This window comes from Lodderomyces elongisporus, chromosome 2 (assembly GCF_030384665.1).
Source record: "Lodderomyces elongisporus chromosome 2, complete sequence".
Classification (NCBI taxonomy): Eukaryota; Fungi; Ascomycota; class Pichiomycetes; order Serinales; family Debaryomycetaceae; genus Lodderomyces; species Lodderomyces elongisporus.
The window spans coordinates 466,490-487,713 of record NC_083674.1 but is presented as its reverse complement, the minus strand read 5'-3'; the positions used below and the strand labels follow the sequence as shown (position 1 = coordinate 487,713).

At 38.2% G+C, this 21,224-nt stretch overlaps 6 protein-coding genes across 6 annotated transcripts; 4 read left to right on the top strand and 2 right to left on the bottom strand. All coding sequences in view use genetic code 12, as the record gives it.

Moving 5' to 3' along the window:
- Positions 1-322: 322 nt before the first annotated feature.
- PVL30_001473 (uncharacterized protein) lies at positions 323-1,591 on the top strand (the record flags this gene model as incomplete). Its single annotated transcript, XM_001526624.2, has 1 exon — positions 323-1,591. The coding sequence occupies one exon, from the start codon at positions 323-325 to the stop codon at positions 1,589-1,591; it is 1,269 nt and encodes a 422-aa protein (XP_001526674.2).
- A 2,046-nt stretch (positions 1,592-3,637) lies between these two features.
- PVL30_001472 (uncharacterized protein) lies at positions 3,638-5,296 on the top strand (the record flags this gene model as incomplete). The annotated part of the gene is made up of 1 exon (XM_001524020.2): positions 3,638-5,296. One exon carries the CDS (start codon positions 3,638-3,640, stop codon positions 5,294-5,296), a length of 1,659 nt encoding a protein of 552 aa, XP_001524070.2.
- A 6,107-nt stretch (positions 5,297-11,403) lies between these two features.
- XOG1 (glucan 1,3-beta-glucosidase) lies at positions 11,404-12,687 on the bottom strand (the record flags this gene model as incomplete). The annotated part of the gene is made up of 1 exon (XM_001526623.2): positions 11,404-12,687. One exon carries the CDS (start codon positions 12,685-12,687, stop codon positions 11,404-11,406), a length of 1,284 nt encoding a protein of 427 aa, XP_001526673.2.
- Positions 12,688-17,756: 5,069 nt separating this feature from the next.
- Positions 17,757-18,089, top strand: PVL30_001470 (uncharacterized protein; the record flags this gene model as incomplete). The annotated part of the gene is made up of 1 exon (XM_001526622.1): positions 17,757-18,089. The coding sequence occupies one exon, from the start codon at positions 17,757-17,759 to the stop codon at positions 18,087-18,089; it is 333 nt and encodes a 110-aa protein (XP_001526672.1).
- An 839-nt stretch (positions 18,090-18,928) lies between these two features.
- RPL13 (60S ribosomal protein L13) lies at positions 18,929-19,537 on the bottom strand (the record flags this gene model as incomplete). The annotated part of the gene is made up of 1 exon (XM_001526621.2): positions 18,929-19,537. One exon carries the CDS (start codon positions 19,535-19,537, stop codon positions 18,929-18,931), a length of 609 nt encoding a protein of 202 aa, XP_001526671.2.
- Positions 19,538-20,101: 564 nt separating this feature from the next.
- Positions 20,102-20,991, top strand: RPS16 (40S ribosomal protein S16; the record flags this gene model as incomplete). The annotated part of the gene is made up of 2 exons (XM_001526620.2): positions 20,102-20,122; positions 20,584-20,991. The coding sequence occupies 2 exons, from the start codon at positions 20,102-20,104 to the stop codon at positions 20,989-20,991; spliced, it is 429 nt and encodes a 142-aa protein (XP_001526670.1).
- Between the last annotated feature and the right edge of the window lie 233 nt (positions 20,992-21,224).

Here is a 21,224-nt window from a genome sequence, read left to right as displayed (position 1 = left end):
GTTGTTGTTGTTGTTGTTGTTTTTGCCCGCTACACTTTATTGGTTTCCGCTTTGGCAAAATTTAATCAATACTTTTCTTGATGTGTCACAAAACTTAGAACCGTCTATTCCCGAACTCAAGCCGTTCCCCGTCTCAATTAGTCTATGTTTATGAGTAATCATGACTTTTGTAAATAAATTAGTCACAACAACTTCTTATATTAAACGGACATATATATATATATATATGTATATACTCAGAAAACGTAGCATATCCATTTGTTGAATACAAAAGTCGTTCAATTTTATTATCACTCACAAAGCATTGCTTGGAAACGCCAAAATGTCGAAACCAGAAACACCTTTTGGCAAACAATTTCGTGCAAAATACTTTACCAATCTTGATAAGGATGTTTATCCTGTCAATCATGGCTCTTATGGTCTCTCGCCAGCTCCAGTACAGGAAAAGTACATTGCTGCAATCAACAAGAATACTCGGTACCTTGACCGATTTTACAAGGTGGAACAAAAGCAACTATACATTGCTGCATTGAAAGTGATTGCAAAAGTATTGAATTGTGACTATCACAATTTGGCAATCACCGATAATGCAACCACTGGTGTCAATACTGTGTTGAGAAGTTACCCTTTTGCTAAAGGTGACAGTATTGTTATTCAAAGCACAGTTTATGGATCATGTGGTAATACTGTCAAGTTCTTGAAGGACAACTATGACATAGATTACCACATTGTTAATGTAAACTATCCAACTACGAATAAGGAAATTGTCGACTTATTTGACAAAAGGTTTAAAGAGGTTAAACCAAAATTATGTTTGTTTGATGTTACTACATCAATGCCTGGTGTTATATTCCCTTACAAAGAGATGGTCAAGTTGTGTAAAGATTATAATGTGTTGTCCTTGGTTGATGGGGCCCATGGTATCGGAAGTATTCCTCAAGACCTTGGTTCGCTCGAGCCAGACTTTTACGTTTCCAATTTGCACAAATGGTTTTATGTGCCTCTTGGCTGCTCAGTATTGTATGTTGATCCTAAACACCATAAAAATGTCCATACTTTACCTATAAGTCACTCATACTTGCCAGCCACTGCTGAGTTATCGGCTGAAGATGAAAGAAATAGATTGATTGATAGGTTTTTCTTTACTGGTACCAAAAATCTTGCTTCGATTCAAGTGATCCCTGATGCATATGAATTTAGGGAAAACGTATGTGGTGGTGAACAAGCCATTTACGACTACTGTCATAATTTGGCTTTGACGGTGGGTGATGTTGTTTCCAAAAAATGGGGTGGAACTCAAGTATTGGACCAAATGGGTGGTGTGACACAAATTGGTACCATGGTAACCATTGAGATACCTACCAAGGGATTCCCCTCTATAGTTGAAAATTGGTCAAAATTGGATGAAGTAGTGTACAAGAGATGCATTGAAGATTACAAGGCCTATACGCCTTGTGTTGTTCATAACGGCAAGTTGTGGGCTAGATATTCGTGTCAAGTATATAACGAGTTGGAGGATTATGAGTTCGCTAGTGACGTTTTGCTCAAGGTGTTGAAGGAAGTTGCTAAGGAGCACAATCTCTTAGTTTAATCAATGACACAAGCCCGAAGTAATTCTTTAATTTACTTTTTTAATTTTAACAAACATTGTTTAATGCTGGTGTCTTGATATTATACATTTTTACTCAAGCAGTTGGTGACTCAATAAGAAATGTGAACAAATAAAAGGATTTCCACTTCTTATTTTATCTTACAACTCAACGAAGAAACAAAAAAAACAAAAAAAAAGAAAGAGAAAAAAATGCTCAAAGAGAATACCACTGAGTAGTGATTAGAAAGTAGCTTTTAGGTGCACTTTTGTCGAGAGATACGTTGAATAAAGTGAATTGTGTATTTGGATCTGTTTTTTCCGTTAGTCTCTTTCATTTATTCAAGTTTTTTTGTTTTCTGTTTCCTTTTTTGGCTTATGCTCTAGTCTCTTTACCATTGCGTGTTCTTGTTCAATATTGTAAAGACTAAACACATTATAAACCCAAATAACAATAATGATGATAATAGTGGAAAGATAATTTTTGGAAATACAATATTTGAATTGCTTTTAATGTAAATACTACAAGCCTAGACTCTGTCGAATTATCACTGAACGATAAACCTAATTGAATCTCTACAAGTTGCAAATCTGCCTCCTGTCACATAGCGACTTAAGTAAGTCGCATTATGCCATCATTTCTGTGAAACAGAAATTAGTGTCATTACCAATTATTCAGGGTAATGAGAGAACAAACAAATTAAGTTAGTATAGAAGGATATAAATAGTGGGTAGAAGTCGCACTCTAGACTTCTATCAAATTGTATAGAATTATCGATAAATAACACATTTTACGGTCACAACAAGTATAACGCAAATCAGTGAATATTGGTAGAGAATGGCCACTCTACTAATTCCCTTCACTTGAGTATTGTATGAGACAATTTACTTCTTACACTTAAACACCATACCATGATCATGGTAAGAACAGTTACGAAATCACTTAGTCAGAATATAGCCAGTTAGGTTGTAAATAGAATAGCTGGTACTAGTGAGCAGGTAGCGATAACCTAGTGCACAGCAGTCGCACACTTACGTTGAGTAACGTTGCTATGTGACATTTTGGTGGTCCCTAGCAGGAACTTCGACCATTCCTGCACTTGTTGCAGACCTTTGGTACTGCAACTTGTGATTCATACTGACTGGTGTCATAGAGTTTGAAATAATTTGTCGAACTAGGTGTGTCACTGTCGCGAAAGTCTCACTACCTAGAATAGAGGGAGGAAGTGCTCCTTAAGGCGTTTGAACTTAAAATCCTACACTAAACCAACTTGGGAGGAAGTGCTCCTTAAGGCGTTTGAACTTAAAATCCTACACTAAACCAACTCGGGAGGAAGTGCTCCTTAAGGCATTAGAACTTAGAATCCTACACTAAACCAACTCGGGAGGAAGTGCTCCTTAAGGCATTAGAACTTAGAATCCTACACTAAACCAACTCGGGAGGAAGTGCTCCTTAAGGCATTAGAACTTAGAATCCTACACTAAACCAACTCGGGAGGAAGTGCTCCTTAAGGCATTAGAACTTAGAATCCTACACTAAACCAACTTGGGAGGAAGTGCTCCTTAAGGCATTTAGAACTTAGAATCCTACACTAAACCAACTCGGGAGGAAGTGCTCCTTAAGGCGTTTGAACTTAAAATCCTACACTAAACCAACTCGGGAGGAAGTGCTCCTTAAGGCGTTTGAACTTAGAATCCTACACTAAAACAACCTATGGGAGGAAGTGCTCCTTAAGGCGTTTGACCTTAGAATCCTACACTAAAACACAACCATTGAAGATTAGACCTTGTACATGTACACTACCCATGGATATGAGGATATTGTGAAGCATTACCATTTGGGAATCAGATGTGATTTAACACACCGCCCAGTGATCATCATATACCAAGGATATATTTGTATCACACAAAGTCAAGTGGACAAATGTATAAATAATACCTTAAGTTCCCGAAGAAAGGTTTGACGAGCCGGTCATACTACATAACCGGAAACGTACAAATAAACCACACACCCATCACGAGACATCAACGTTATTAACAAGCCAACAAATGCCTTACTCAGACATACATCACGCGGATCCTAACCATACCGCTCAACCCAACGCAGTTTTAAACGCACCTACCTTGGATAATGTTAACTCATCCGCCACGTCTGAGATTAGTAACTCATCAGAGGATGATAGTGGAATCGAGGAGAACCACGTTACATCAAAAGGGGGAGTCCAGAAGGATAAACCCATTGAGGAGAAAACAGACGACACTATCAGCAACCAAAATGTAGCCACTACCTTAGCTAAAGTTAACAGTGAGAATGCAGATTTGAGAGCAACTGTTAACAGATTAACAATGTTAGTCGCTGACTTGACAGAAAAGTTACATGACCTGTCAAACAAACCAAGAGTGGACGATGGTCACATTGGTGATCAAGCCCAATCGACCCCGTCCACCCAAAAGAATCACCTTAGTGAATCCTTCCTGTCTGCCCATTCCTTTAAAGACAAAGAAACAACCAATATGTTATTCCAACCTCTGGCTATATACGATGGAGTTTCGTACGCCCAAGGGGGTGGACCAGTTGAAGTCATGATAAAAGGATATGAAGCAACGTGTCAGAAGATAAACGACTACAGGAAGAGATTCATCGATAATGAAAGAATTGAAGATATTCCTTACATTAGAAGACCCGACCCCAACGTCGAGAAAGTATTTATTGCTCACTACAATGAATTGTCAACCAAACTTATCAGAACACATCAAGATGAATTAGCTATAAAACGTTATGATGCCCAGAAATTTCCTTCACCCACTTCTAAAGACTTTGATGGATTCTTCTTTTGGTTAAGGAAGTTGATTTGGTATAAACATACTTATTTTATTCCTGATTACTTACTCAGAGAAGAAGTTATTGCTGTAGCACAACTGGTCAAAAATGAAACATTGTTGGACATTGTCAAAGCTGCCACTAAAAGAAAAGGAAACGAACAGCATAAACCAATCAAGTACCATCGTATTCTAGAAGAGTGGGGAAAGAAAGCATCAGAAGAGCATTACGTTGATATCATCGGAGAAGTAAACAGGGTCATCAAACCAAATGTGGACCCTAAAAGTGTGATGATCATAGTTCAGACCGAAATTGACAACTACTTGGAAAACAATGAAATTGGTGACTTACCCGCATTGACTTGGATTCGATTATTCAAAACCCTATTCAATAAACTCGGGGGAGTTATGGACCAGATAATTACATATATGAGCAGCAGAATTAAAGTACAAAGATACGACGACGATGCCGAAATAAAGGAAATATGGATTAATGGAGAAGATGTCAGACATTACCTTACCTCGATCAAGGTAAATAGTCACGACCATTTAATTGCCATGGAAATGAATTTATCATATGTGGATATCTGGGACGCTATAAACACTACATATACGGCGAAGATGACTTTGATAAATTCACGACAAAATGAATCCAAATCACAAAACAAACAAAAAGAACCCTGCCTAGTCTGTGGACGAACAAATCATAAGACTGAGGTTTGCTTCCGAGCACAAAACGCTGCTAAACGAGGAATGATCAAAATAAAGGATGGACGAATCTACACAGTTGACGATAATGAATTGAAAGTTGGAGAGAATGAATTTATGGTAAAGAAATACCCAGACCTATTCACTCAACAAGCGAGGCACCGTGAGGGCGGAAATTAAGACGATAAGTAAACTGCAACCGCTGAAAACTCCAGTCGACCAATCATCTAGCGCTGAAGTTAATGCAGTGCAAACTAGAAGTCAGACGAAAGCGGGAAAAAGATTAACTACTCCCAAATCGACAATTCCAAAACCCCAAACTACTCAAAGAAGAAGCCAAGTTATTAAAGATAATATGAAGGCCCAACGATCAACAACCAGTGAAGACGATACCAGTCCCAAACAATCATCAAATGCTCCGGATTCCACAAACCCTGAACTTACAAATAATCTTACCCCTTTTGTTAATCAACATCTCACTGAAGATGACATTTCCACAGACCCAGACTACACTTATACAGAACCTCCGTTATCTGAACAAAAGTTTCAAACTACACCTTCGGCAATGGATAAAGAATTGAACAACTTAGCGCAAGAAGGTACCATACTGCCTGAAGAAGAGATGCTACAATTCTTGAATGATGATGCCGGGAATGAGGTGGAAGAGCCAAATAAGATTGAAATCATGGACGTAGATGAGGAAGAGGATCGCAACAACGATAATCTAGAAAGTCCCCACGATCTAGAACCCGGAGATTTAAGTCCTAATGCCCTAGACAAACTCACAGATGAAAGTGAGAATCAACAAGATGAGACGTTAGGTGATGATACCAGTATAAGACTCCTTCGGAGAAAAAGGACTAGCCGTTTCGATATGCCAGACAAACAGACTTTCTTTGAAAAGATGCCAACTGAGAATATTCAAGTGACCATGTCATTAGCAGATTTCCTTGGGATATCTCCAGAGTATAGGAAAGACATACACGAAAGGACAAAAGGAATATTGGTAGCCAGAGCGGGACCCATGAACGCTCCAAAATATGAAGTCAATGAAACCGTAATCATTAACCCTAACGAACACACAAACGACGCTGACCAAATCTACATCCCAGCGAAGATCCAGAACCGGGATGTCACCCTTAAATATGACACGGCGCTGCAAGTGAGTTTGATTAACCCAAAGACCCTTGATGGATTGAACGTCAAATGGTCAAAGCTATCGCCAGCGGTACGAATTATTGGTGTGAATAAAGATGAGGTACTAGTGGAGAAAGGAGTAGCTATTGATATATTCATTCACTTTATCCCACTCACAGCACATTTATTAGTACACGACGCTACGCCTGTTGGACAGATATTATTAGGACTCCCGTTCCAAAATGAGCATAAACTCAGTATTGGCTTCAATAATGATGACAAGCGAGAATTAAGGTTCAAAGTAGACGGTAAAGTTTTGAAATTCCCAGTTCAACAAGTCGGAAGAGAGAGTTTCCAAGTTAACCAATACCCTGAAATCCAATGCAACGAAGCAACCTCCGCAAACCAACTCGAAGAGTTGTTGACCACATCCTTTAACGGTTCCAAAGCTACAGCTGAAGAAATGCGCTACTTTATCTCAAAATGTGCAGATGTTACTGACGTGTTCTATGTCAAAGGTGGGCATCCTGGCCGCCTAAAGCCTGAAGTTCATCCACCGGTACAAATCAAACTCAGAGATAAAAATGCCTTCTGGAGGTGTAAGTCTATCCCGTTAGGTATAAAGAGGCCAGCAGCAGTCGAGATCCTTAGCGAAATGTTAAAGAACGGACAACTCCAATATAGTAGTGCTGCTTACCGAAATCCATGGTTCCTTATCCCCAAAAAGGATGGAAGGCATAGAATGTTGATTGATCTCCGAGAACTTAACAAACATGTTGAGTTGGAGGGGGGTCACCCTCAATCTACAGATGAATTGACATCTGAATTGAGTGGGAGACTGTTTAATACACTCATTGACGTTCAGAATGCTTATTTTCAAGTTCCATTAGACCCAACAACCAACGATGTGACTAGTTTCAACAGCCCATTAGGATTGCTTAAGTATGCAGTGTTACCACAAGGATACCTTAATCTGGTTAGCGAGTTTAGCTCTATCCTACAAAAAATATTATCACCAGTGGCCAAAGATGTAATATGCTTTATTGATGATATTGCTATCTGTGGTCCAACAGTTGAAGACCTATCGGAGTCGCTGATGAAAGAACACCTTGACAAAGTGCATCAGGTCCTTCAACTCCTTGCTCACGCTGGATTGGAAATCAACCCAGCTAAGCTAAAAGTCGCTGTGGAGGATTGTGAATTTCTCGGTTATCGAATTACACCTGAAGGTAAAACAATCATACGCGGACAGGTGGATGCGTTAACAAATTACCCACGTCCTACCACACAAAAGAAAATGGAGAGTTTCCTTGGTCTTGTGAATTATTATAGACAATTAATTGTCGGGTTTGCAGAGTTGACGGCTCCACTCTACGACCTCATTCTGAAAGCCAAAGAACACCCCAAACACCTACTCGAATGGGATGATCAAACAATCAACTACTTCCAACATATCATCAGAGTACTTACAAGCTGCCCCGTACTACAACCATTCAATGACAAACAAATCACCACTATTCATACTGATGCGTCAACTGAATCTTGGGGTGGTGTACTTCAAAACACAGATGCTCATGGTGTCACCAGGATGGTCCTGTGCTATTCTGGAAAGTTCCATGGGTCCGAAAGACACTACACTATATATGAGAAAGAGTTATTTAGTATCTATTTAACCTTGAACGCTATTCAACCATTACTCGTCGGGTATAAAGATATCCTCTACATCTACTGCGACAACAAAGCACTTGTCACAGTTTTAGATAAGCCTTTGGAAAATTCACATTTTGTAAACCGAACTTACAAGTGGTTGAATTATATCCGGTCTTTCAATTACATGATCATCCATATTGATGGGAAAAGGAATGTCATAGCGGATGCCCTTAGCCGCTGTCACCTGTCTTCCCTTCAAGCCGAAAATTACGCGGTTGAGGAGGTACGAAACCTATTTAGGAACAGCCTCGACCCAACTATCCTCGCCGAGGTAAACACAGTCAACATAATCACGAATGCCAATAACTCCTACAAAGGTATTAATGTTCATTACATCCAAAATTACCTCAAAACCTTAGAGATCCCTACTACGTTCCTGAAATCCAAAGATTTGAAACGATTTACTAACCGGGCTTTAGAGTTCTATTTACAGGACGGTAAATTGTACAAACGGGGAAAAGACGGATCCTATACTCGAAAGGTGATAACCAACTCCAACGAAGTCCGAAATTTGTTCCAACTTACCCATGATGCTCGAGGTCACTTAGGCTTAGAAGCCTGCTTCAACCTATTAAACTGTCACGCCTTTATCCCGAATTTGTACCGCAGGTTAAAAGCATATACCACATCATGTCTTCACTGCCAAAAGCAAGGCCCTGCCACATTACAGAGAGACCCACTCTACTTTCACCTTCCCGCAGGCCTCTTTCACACTGTTGTATGTGATTGTGTCAAGATTGGAAACATCGTGATAGTTGTTGCCAGAGATGAATTCCTGGCGTGGGCTGAAGCTCGTATTCTCCCTGAACTTTCCGCTGAAGCGGTTGCCGATTTCATTTTTGATGCCTTTATTGCGCGAGTTGGTTCATTTCACACGTTGAAGACTGACAATGGGCCTGAATTTGCGAACAGAATACTCCGGAGACTATTGGATATTCACGGTATCAAAGCCACCTATTCCGTACCTTACCACCCACAAGGAAATGGTATGATTGAAGCCTCTCATAAAAGGATTATCCGGTTTATGCAACTGCTCCCCCCACGAGTTAACTTCCAACATGCCTTGCTGACCGCACTTTGGGTGGATAGAACTACCGTACGGAAGAGGACTGGGTTTTCCCCCCAATACTTAGTCTATGGATTTGAGGGACACAGTCCTTTGAGGTCCTTCCTAGACATTACTCCAAAACATACTACTTACACTGAGGATGAGTTATTTAAATTCCGATTTCGCCAGTTGTACCATAGGACAACCCAAATTGAATCCGCTCTCGACACTCAACGCAACGCACGGGAACGTCAGAAAGTCAAATTTGATGAACGATATGATACAACGACAATACTACAAGTTGGTGATCTAGTGTTAGTAACTGATAAGAATCAGGGCCCACAAGGGAAACTTGCCCAACGATGGGCAGGTCCATACAAAGTTTGGCGAAAACTGAGCCGAATCTATCATTTGCAAAGTTTAAGCGGTATCAAGATTCTGAGGTGCTACACAAGAGAAATGCTCAAACCCTACGTACTAAGGAGTACCCAAATATGAATTTACGTGTTCGGAACGTCCCAACGAACTTCCCAAAATATACCAATCCAATCATTTCAATTCGAAGGGGGGTACAGAACACGCTAAATTCACACAAAAAAAAAAAAAAAAAAAAAAAAAAAAAAAAAAAAAAAAAAAAAAAAAAATGAGATTCAAAGATCCAAGAGTTACACCTACCTTCTTCGTAGAGGGGGGAGGAATGTCACATAGCGACTTAAGTAAGTCGCATTATGCCATCATTTCTGTGAAACAGAAATTAGTGTCATTACCAATTATTCAGGGTAATGAGAGAACAAACAAATTAAGTTAGTATAGAAGGATATAAATAGTGGGTAGAAGTCGCACTCTAGACTTCTATCAAATTGTATAGAATTATCGATAAATAACACATTTTACGGTCACAACAAGTATAACGCAAATCAGTGAATATTGGTAGAGAATGGCCACTCTACTAATTCCCTTCACTTGAGTATTGTATGAGACAATTTACTTCTTACACTTAAACACCATACCATGATCATGGTAAGAACAGTTACGAAATCACTTAGTCAGAATATAGCCAGTTAGGTTGTAAATAGAATAGCTGGTACTAGTGAGCAGGTAGCGATAACCTAGTGCACAGCAGTCGCACACTTACGTTGAGTAACGTTGCTATGTGACACCTCCTGAGTTTTTTATCAATACGCGAAAATGCAAATTTTTACATCATCGAAGTAACAAAAGAAAAAGTAACAGACAAAACAAATCAAATCAAAACAGAAAAATACAAAAAAGGATTCTCATTACTTCATCATACAGTTTCCTCTATACACACATGCACACCCAGAACTAACTCAGTTCTCGTTTGAGCATTCCGTTTCCCGTGTTGGGAATGTTTCTAATTTAAGATGATATCGTCAACCACTGCATAGAGTGAGTGAGTGAAAAAAAAAAGAGAGAGAGAGAGAGAGAGAGAGACAAAGAACAACAGGAATTGAAAAGTAGATGAAATGAAATTGAATGAAACTTGTATTTTAAACAATAGGGTTTGGTGTAATAAGTTTGCTGGCAGATCCACGCAACTTCCAAACAATAGAAAAACAATAGGCACCTTCTCTCCTTGCTCTATCAGATATAAGTATATATAAGTATATATATATTATTGATTAGTTATTCTCCACTCGTGCCTTGTGCCCAAGCCCCTTCTCCTCCTCCTTTGCCCTTCTATTTATCTTTTACCCTTCCTCTTCAGATTTGCTTCCGCGTCTTGTCCTCTATTCCCTATATCCATTTTCCTCTGAGAAACATCAAAAAAGTAAGGAGCAAAAGTATCATGTGCCCTGTGCCCAGTACCTCCGAGCCCTGTGTGTCGTGTTAATATGAGAGAAAAAAAAAAAGAAAAGGAATGAAACAACCAACTGTAGGCTCTTTTCTCGCGATGCACCCGTTGACATCTAACATAATCTTTTTCTTTTTTTTGCAGAATTGGGCCAATTTGTTACTGTATCAGTAGATGCATCTGCAATTACAACCTTGAAAATCAATGTTTTTTGTTGTTGCAGTTGTCACGTCTTCATCGTTCTCATCCCCCCCCCATACACCCGATCACTCCGTCATTTCCTTGCAAATCTTTTTAAGCGGTTTTTCTTTTTTGCCCTCAATCGTTTCATGCGCTTGGATGCGCTTGCAGCACCGATTTCAAATGCAAATGTTTCGCAAACAACACAAAAAAAAAAAAAAAAAAAATAAAATAAAAAATTGCAGAGAAAAACGCGGAAAAATAAAAATCTAAAAAAACTTAATACAGAAAAATGGAAATCGAAAATGGTACATTTATGAAATCAAGCAAGGTACGAAATTATACAAACTATTAAATGTGTTTGCGTGTGTGTGTATATTCTTTTTGCTCCCTAGTTTATGAATTAAAGTTACATTGGTTTGGATATTGCCTATCTGTTAATGGTTGAGGGAAAATGCCTTGAAACGTCAACTTTTGGAAATCCCATTCGAGGGCATCCTCAGTTTTCCAGTTCCAAAAGATCCATCCACCATTATACTCAAAGGCATCCAATTGCGCTTCAATATATCTCCTCATATTACCAGTATCCAAGGAGTCACATGATCCAATATATGGCGAATTGTCATAGTCACCAGTAAATCTAGCACCTCTTCCTACACCATTGAGCCATGGGGCACAGTCGGTTAAAGCGGCAGACCATTCGCCAGCCACTGTCCAGTGTGATTCCTTCTTGGTGTTCCAGCCCCAATTGCAAGCTGTCGAGACATGTTCATCAATACTGCGTTGCAATTCACCAGCAGAGAAAACCTGGTAGTGGTGGTGGTCAATCACAACATTCCACACCGAATTTGAAGTTTGTAAAAAGTTATTCCAGTAGCCCAATGATTGGAAAGCATCGTGGATAATCACTGGAGTTGACGAGCCAGTATTACGCAACGCAGAGTATCCATCTTGGTAAAATTGTTTAATTGCATCCATATCGAGTGCTGGTCCCAAGGGTTCATTAATCAATTCGATACCACTAACGACATCTGCATATTCGTCACCTCCATACTTCTGGAAAATTGTATTTAGCACATCCAAAGTAACTTGTACATTATTGCCATTCTGCCATTCATAATGATCTCTCAATCCTGAATTGTCAAATCCATTTTGCGAACCTGGCGCACCGTGGAGATCAACCCAAACCTTGAGGCCATGAGTTCTAGCCCATTCCAAAGCCTTGTCGAGGTATTCAACTTGTCCTTGTACATATGGGTCATTATCCAACAATTGAAATGCCCAGTATCCAATAGGGATACGAACCATATTGATGCCCAAATAGCTAATTTGCTGAAAATCATCTTCAGTGATCCAAGTCGACCAGTGTTGGTTCAAAACTTGCAGTGCAGCATCTTTGCCCAATTGCTTTGTAAAGTGGTACTCGTCAACTGGTGTATTTTCAGGAAACAACCAAGTGCCAAACAATGAGGGTGTGATATATGGTTCAAGAACAAACCATCCACCAAGGTTTAAACCACGTGTAATGTCATTTTGGTAGTCCCAAGCTTGTCTTTTACTCTTGAGATTGCTGTTGGCCGAGTCCAATGAAGCCGAGTTGCCTTCATCTTGTCTCTTAATAATCAATGCATCTAGCAAAGCAATAAATATTGCTAGTATTGCAAAAAACTGAACCTTCATTTTTTTTTCCCTTGTATGGTTTTAACTCAGATAGTTTTTAAAATGGGTGCAAAAAAAAAAAGTTTGAAATAAAATTTGTGGCTTTTCTTTTCTTGATTTTGTTTGTTTGGTTTAAACTTGTCCCTAGTGTCTTATCTTATAATGGGTACGGCTGCAAAGGCTCTGACAGAATTTTGTAACCGAAATTGGAAATTGGAAATGAAAATGACGAAAAAAATTAAAAAAAAAAAAAATTGAAAGCAAAAAGTTAAAAATAAAATTATTCAAAGGTTGGCAATAACTGGTTCCAGTCTAGTTCAATCTAGTTAATCTGGTAAAGTCTAGTCTGGTCTGAAATCAAGAAGTCCTTAATGGTTCTTTTATAAATAAAGCAGGAAACTCTTTAATGTATTTATACAAAAAAGAAAAAAATAACCTTGTAGTTGATACTTTTTCTTGTTTGAAGAAGAACAAAAAGAGAGAGAACAAAAATTAAATTTCTGCCTTTATGCTCTATTCTTTATTCTTTATTCTCTATTATTGGAATAAAGCTTGGTGCTTTTATTTTCTAGTGTTGTTGTTCAATTTCTTTTTTTTTGTGTGTGTGTGTTTCGGTTTTGTGGTCTTCTTCTTTTTGTGATAAAGGGAAAGGCTTTCTCTATAGTTTCTCTATAATTTGTCAATAGCAAAATTAAATGAATAAAAAAGAAAAAAGAATAAACAATGTGGAGGTTTCTGCCTGATATCTTACTCTACCCCTTTCAAAAAACTTGTATGTTTGTGTGTGTGTGTACGTATGTATTTATCTAAAGTGAAATGCAATCTAATGTACGCGTCTAAAATTTCAGAAGCAAAAATGAAACAAGGTGTAACGATTGAGAAGGAATCTATAACGATTGTTGAAGTGAATGAAACAAGTATTTGTAATTGTAAAAGAGAAGGAAGAGGAGGAAGAGGAAGAGAAAGAAGAGAAAGAAGAGAAAGATAATCTGGGCAAGTGTAGGTTATAAATACTTGAAAAGAATCACCCATTTATATATACTTTCCTATCAACCAATACCTGTGGCCTACTGCATATTGAATTCTGTTCTTTTTTTGTTTTTTATTTATTATTTATTTTTTTTTACTCTCTTATTTGCTGCGGAATGGAGAGAGAGGCACTTGAACAATAGTGGTTAAACTAGGAAGTAGAGACTATTGGTTGTAGTGATAGTGGTGGTGGTGTTGTTAGTAATACTAGTAGTAGCACCACCACCACCATTATCCACTTGTGTGGGCTACTCCTTATCCGTTCGGAATAATTATTGTACTTCTTCTTCTTTTTTTCTTTTGTCTAAAGGGGGGGAAGGTGTGTACTAATGCAACACCTGCTATCATTTATGGTGAGCACAGAAATGTATTAATAGTAACACAAAACATCAACATCAACAACAACAACAGTCTATAGTCTATAGTCTATAGTCTATAGTCAATAGTCAATAGTCAATCCCCAAATGAAGTCTATTGTCCTCCCTTTCCCAAACAACAATTTGCAGAGAATTGGCGTTTCAGTTGATGTAACACCCACACACTTAATGCCACGCACATCTCTCCTTCTCTCTCTTTGTCTCTTATTGTCTCTATTCTTGTTGTTAGTTTTGACTCACGGACATAACCATTCCTACATATTATCTTCTAATACAAAAGGTATACCTACATCACTGTGGACACATATACTTATCACTATAATGATGAAAAAAGAAACCAAAGAATTTCTTTTAAAAGGAGAGGAAGGGGAGACGTAGTAGTTTGTATGTGTTTTAGGAAAGGGGGGATGGTGGTAGTGGTAGTGGTGGTGGAGAGCAAGAGACGGAAAAGACACCCTCTTTGCTGAAGGATATTCCTTTTCCTTTTCCTTTTCCTTTTCCCTTTTTATCTTGTATCTTCTCTTTTTTGTGGGTTTGTATTTTGTGAAAGGAGGGTGCTAGAAAGAGCCATGGATCTGCCCACTTTCAATTCATTGGCCCATCAAGAACCTATTATTGAACCACATACAAAATCTGTTTACAAAGAAAAAAAAAATTAAAATAAATAAATAATTTACTAATAAACAATTTACTAATAAATAACTAATAAAAATAATTTTAAATAAACCCATCTAAGTTTATGGGAAACGACAAAGCAAAACAAAGAGACTTCATACGACAGTCAACCCCCTAGCTTCTAGCACATTTGTTTCTTTTTGAAATTTCAACACTTGTGTTGATATATTATGTTGTTGTGTTTTTTTTTTGTCCTTCTCAATGGTTATGATGTTTCTCTTTTCCTCGTTCTTTTGTTTCGTAATCAAAGCCAGCCACGTCCAGTAAGCACTTTCCGTAAACGTACCTTTTCCTCTCACCATTGCACTGGATGATATATGATAACCCAATTATCATGCAAAAGGAAACTTTTATGGAATACCAGAATACTTGAAGATAAATAATAAACAGAAAATACAACAAGTAATTTTCTTTATTTTTTTGAGTCAAAAAGAAGTAAAGAAATAAAGGAAAATTCAAGTTTTGAGAGTGAGCCACAAAATCAATTAATTATTCAATGCATTTGGGAAGGCGCAAAGCAGAAGGCGGAAGGCAGAGCACAGAGCACAGAGCACAGGATCCAAAAGGAAAGGAGGGACATTGCTACCCCTTGCAACTGCTTACCGGTTGCTATTTTCTTTTGGTCCTTTAATTACACACAAAGACTATCAGATCTCAAAAACTTGAATTTGTAGTTTTTGCTTTTTTAATTTTTTTATTTATTTTGAATTGTAGTGTGGAGAGTCTGGAGATTCCGACAATAGTACCCAATCAACTCCACCAACTCAGCTATTGTCCTTTCCCATCTACTTCTTCTTCTTTCTTTTTTTTTCTCTTTCTTTCTTTTCTTTGTCACTTTTTTACTATTCTTCAGTTCACAGCTTTGAAAAGTGGAAAACCCAGGTTACATATCTGTGTAAGAGAAATTTCACACAAGAGATAAAGCTTGGTCAGCTAAATTTTCAAAAATTTCAAAAAGTAATTGTGCTTTATCTAAAACGGAAATTTAGTAGTTTTGTAAAGAAAAATAAAAAATAAAAAAGAAGAAAGAAAGCGCCAAAGCAAGAGTTGGGACAAGGGTGCGAAAACACCTTGGAGAATATAAACTATGCAACAGAGAGGACAGTGTAGATGGTGTGATTTTGGTCTCTTTCCTGGTCTTAAATGCGATTTTAAAGTATTAGCTTAAAGACTTTGTACTTGTACTTGTACTTGTACTTGTACTTGGGCTTGGGCTTAGACTTCGGCTTAGATTTGTGCCTTTGCTTAGATAAGGCTTTCGTTTTGATACGAAAACCTACTCCTTTCACAACACAAAACCAATCTTGAGGAAGGGCGAGGAAATCTTATAAAAGTGGAGATACCCAAATGTAGTCATCATTCTCTCCACTCCCACAACCAACTCACCCTACCTCTCTCTCTCTCTCTCTCTCTCTCTCTCTCTCTCTCTCTCTCTCTCCATCCCATTTAGTTTTTCACTTGCCATTACCAACCTCATGCCCTATGGTTAGTGCCAAGTGTTGATCAAAGCAAAGAAAAGTAGAACGAAAGAATGAAAGAATGAATGAATGAATGAAAAACTCATTTCGAGTGTTTCTAAAAACTTTTAGTATTTAGTACTACATCTCTGCACAATCCATCATAGTTATACTTTATAGTTTAATCTCATGTTGTAGTAGAAAAGATACGAAAGAAAGAGGAGGCAAAATAAACCAAACATTATCAATTGGTGGGAATAGGATATAAAAGAATATTGATACCCTTTCTCGCATACCGCCGGAAAGAAAAATATCGAATAAGAAAAAAAAAAAACACACACACACACACGCACAAAATTGCAGTTGAAGCATACGAATGTACAAGAGAAAAGGGTAAAAGGCGAAAGGCGAAGGGCGAAAGGCGAAAGGCGAAAGGCGAAGGGCGAAAGGCGAAAGAGGAATGGAAAAAGTAAGATAAATTAGATATATTATAGTAAAAGCCGTAATCTTCATACCCATGTGACCTTAATTTTCCTCTTACTGACTACCAAGGAGATTTACGCAATATTCACTTTGGCTTCAAAGTACAAAGTTTTGCAACCTAACCAATGCTATTCTTTCTTCTGTTTTTCTTTTCATAGCACCAATCCCGTATTCTCTTTGCATTCTCTCAATCCAAATACACTTTTCTACATCTTGCCAACAATCATTGTTAATCGTACAAGTTCATTTGTTCACTCTTGTCTTTACTTAAAGTTAGAATAAAATATGCTAGATTTTTTTTTTCTAAGTGGTTTGAAAGCCATTCCTTTTTATTTTTGCAAACAAGCCATTTTAACGCATATAATTTTGGTTTATAAGTCATTCAAAATTACAAAAAAAATTATAAATTAAAAAATAAAAGACTTGCTTAATGTCGCTAGAGAATCAAAAAAACATTTCCTCTTCCAATTCATAAGTTCAAATTTGTTTACAATGCACTTGCCAATTGTTACCTAGGATCTCAATCTTCTTACTCTCTTCCCACTTTTCTTGTCGCAACGACAATACAAGCCAGTATCGCTTAGATATCAAGAAAGAAATCGAGCCTTGGTCATAATTATTTATTATGAGCCAACCATACAAACCGCCTGTTTTGGTTATGGCTGCGAAATTACCCAAACGCTACCTTTGAAAACCCTGATTTAAATAATTTACACGTGATCTTACATGTACAAACCTCATTCTTCTATTTTTTTATTTTTTTTATTTTTTTTTTTTCAAAAAAGCTAACGATTACGCGCACCTACTATCCTTCCCCCCCTCCTCTCACACTCTCACACACTCTCTCACACACTCTCTCGCCCCACCACCCACTAGCCTGCTGAAAAAAAAAAAACACTGGAGCAGAACATCCTGTAAGCACGCAAACAGAGTTGAGAGCCTCCTGCTTCTCCTCCTCTTCTCTCTTTCCCTCTCTTACCGTCTAACCACAACTAAGAAATAGTCTGCTCAGCTTAAATCGATTATCTCTAGTTAAACCAAATAACCAAAGTTTACATATCCATTTACAATGTCTACCGAAACTGCTTTGTCATACGCCGCCTTAATCTTGGCTGATTCCGAAATCGAAATCACCGCTGAAAAATTGCTCACCTTAACCAAAGCTGCCAACGTCGAAGTCGAAGGTATCTGGGCTGACTTGTTCTCCAAGGCTTTGGAAGGTAAGGACTTGAAGGAATTCTTCTTCAACTTCTCTGCTGCCCCAGCTGCTGGTGCTGTTGCTGGTGGTGCTGCTGCTGCCGGTGGTGACGCTGCCGGTGCAGATGCTGCTGCTGCTGAAGAGAAGGAAGAGGAGGCTAAGGAAGAGTCAGACGACGACATGGGATTCGGTTTGTTCGATTAAACGAGATGAACAATCACGTTGATTCTCAAGGAAGTACATTTTTTTAGCAACTTTCAGAAATTGAAATGTATATTTGAGAACAACATAATATAAAGAAAGAATAAGGATTACCGGTGTCTTTCAAGTGTTTTTGAAACTCACGGGTTCCATTTTATTTCAGTTCAATACCTTTAAGTAGATTGGATGTATAGGGGAAATCCGTGTTTAATGAGACGAAAGCATTGTTTATTCGGCAATATATATATATATATATATATAAATTTAGTAAACATGTAGAACTACAAGCACTATTATCTCTTATGAATTTACGTTACGTTACGATACGTTACGATTGTTTTCGTTTCGTTTCGTTTCGTTTCGTTTCGTTTCGTTTTTTGTTCCACTTAATTTAATCAATTTAGAGTACTTTAGCCAAAGGTAGGCGATGTGCAGAGTTCATGTTTCGACTTTGTAGAGTAATTTTCACAAATTAATTGTACAACCAGCAAAACCATGGATGCCTCAAGCTATAACACGGCATTACAAGTCTTGAAAAAATTGTAAAAAACAAAACTACATCGTCACATGTACGAAAGATTATCCAAAAATAATCGTTTGCCCTCTGTATTAAAATATATATATATAATCTTTTAATCAAGAATGCGGGTGTAGTGGTGTAAGTTATTAGTATACATCAACATGTGCATGTGCATGTGGCGAGTTTGTAAGCTAGCGTCAGCCATTGTAACCTCCACTTTGAAAGCCTCCAGCATCAACTGAGCTCCATGACACTCCACTTCACTTCACTATCCTCTATCATCTTCAATAGTCCTCCGCTAAATTGCTATGAGTTAAATTGCTTATTTCTTAGCCTTTTCAGCTTCAGCTTCAGCCTTTTCTCTGGCTCTCTTTTCTCTGACACCCTTGTACTTCTTGTCGTTTCTGGCCAATCTGATGGTTCTGTAAGCAGATTGCTCTGGAACTTCAACAGCTCTAGTACCCTTTTCAGCAGCTGGTTGCTCAACTGGGAAGGTAGCAGAAGCTGAAACTTGAGAGTACTCAGCAATTTCAGAAGCCTTGGTCTTCTTGTTGAAGATCACCAACTTAGACTTGTATTCCTTCAATCTCAAGACATTAGCGTCAAAAGTCTCTTGGCTCTTGTTTTGTCTTCTGTGGTCAACGGAGATACCAATGGTTCTGGCGTACTTTGGGGTTAAGCCAACAGCTTTAATCTCAGCCAATGTGAATCCTCTACCTGCTCTAACTTTTCTGTTGTATTTGATAGTTGGGGCTCTGACAACTGGCTTCAAGGTGTCAATAGGCTTTGGGGCAACCTTGGCAGCTTTTCTCAATCTAGCTTGTCTTCTTGAAGCTTTCTTACCGGCTTGGTCAAAGTGAACTTTGACTCTTTCTTGCCAGTGCTTTCTGAAGTGGTTGTTCAATAATGGTAAGTTCTTTGAGATAGCCATTGTTGTGGATCAAGGTTGGTGGGTTAAGATAGGTATCAATCAAAAGCAGACTTACTATAGTAACTTTTTTTTCCAACCACCAATAACTCTGATTGTGTTAGTGCGAAAAACCCATTCTCGTAGATGAGAGGGAGGGCACAGAGCGAGAGTAACAGAGACAGAGTGTGAGTGTGTGAGAGACACAGACTGAGAGTGAGAGTGAGAGTGAGAGTGAGAGTGAGAGAAAAAAACAATGCCCACAGTCTCTCTCACATAGTAAGTGAGAAAAAAAAAAAAGAGAGAAAAAAACAGTGCATCACGTGTAAAAGAGGTCTAAACCCTCAGCACATCATTCTGTTCCTTTGCTTTGTTTCTCTCGCTTTTCTCGCTCCTACAATCTCTTTGCTCTACCTTGCGCGCACAGTACATGAGATTACAAAAGCCTCTTCATCGCTACCAAATGATAATTCTGCTAACGAAAAACTATCGAGCACCACGACGCATTCAGTATAGGCCTCAAAAAAAATTTCAGGATTGATTGGAAAAGAACCATAGTTCACGAATAGAGTTAGCAACACCGCAAACATGTCCACCCAATCTGTTCAAGTATGTACATATGAAATGGAGAATCTATCAAGAACAGAGTAGAGCACACGAGCAAACGGGAGCAAGATACTGTGTGGTTGGGACATATATCACGAAACCCAATATTGACAGAGATATACCTATACATCTATAAGATGAGACAGCACTGAAGTCAGAATTTGTCTTTTTTGTTCAAGAGAATTACGAGATTTGTGGCATTATCATCATATCCTGTTTATACCATCATCGTCAGGGATACAGAATGCACAGGTAGAAGATTTACTATTTCCTTTTTTTTTAAAAGAATGTGTGAGAATCTTCTGTTATAAAATAAAACAACGAGGAGAAGAAAACTGGTAGTGTATTCTACTTTGTTATCTTCATTTAGCATGGATATTCCCTTAAGTGATTTGCTCGTGTTCTACTCTTATTCCAATGTTATTTTGAGAAATGTGTTACTAACAAACGAAATTGAAATTTAGACATTCGGTAAGAAGAAAACCGCAACTGCAGTTGCTCACGTTAAAAATGGTAAAGGTTTGATCAAGATCAACGGTTCTCCAATCACCTTGGTTCAACCTGAAATCTTGAGATTCAAGGTTTACGAACCATTGACCTTGGTCGGTTTGGACAAATTCCAAGGTATTGACATTAGAGTTAAAGTCACTGGTGGTGGTCACGTCTCACAAGTCTACGCTATCAGACAAGCTATTGCCAAGGGTTTGGTTGCTTACCACCAAAAATTCGTTGACGAAGCTTCAAAGAACGAATTGAAGAAGATCTTTGCTGCTTACGACAAGACCTTGTTGGTTGCTGACTCAAGAAGAATGGAGCCAAAGAAATTCGGTGGTCGTGGTGCCAGAGCAAGATTCCAAAAATCTTACCGTTAAGGAACTTACTACTTTATTTTTCCTACTATTGCACACTGCCTTTTTTTTTGCCATTGAAATCATCACTTCAACTTAATCACGGAAGCTTGTCCATTATTGTCAAACAAGTTTCCAGGATCCATAATAACATCCACCACACCTCAACCTTCTAAATTTTGTAGATTATTATAAGTATCCTGCAATGTATTTGGTAGGTTATATAAATTGTTTACTACTATTATAAACAAAGTAAA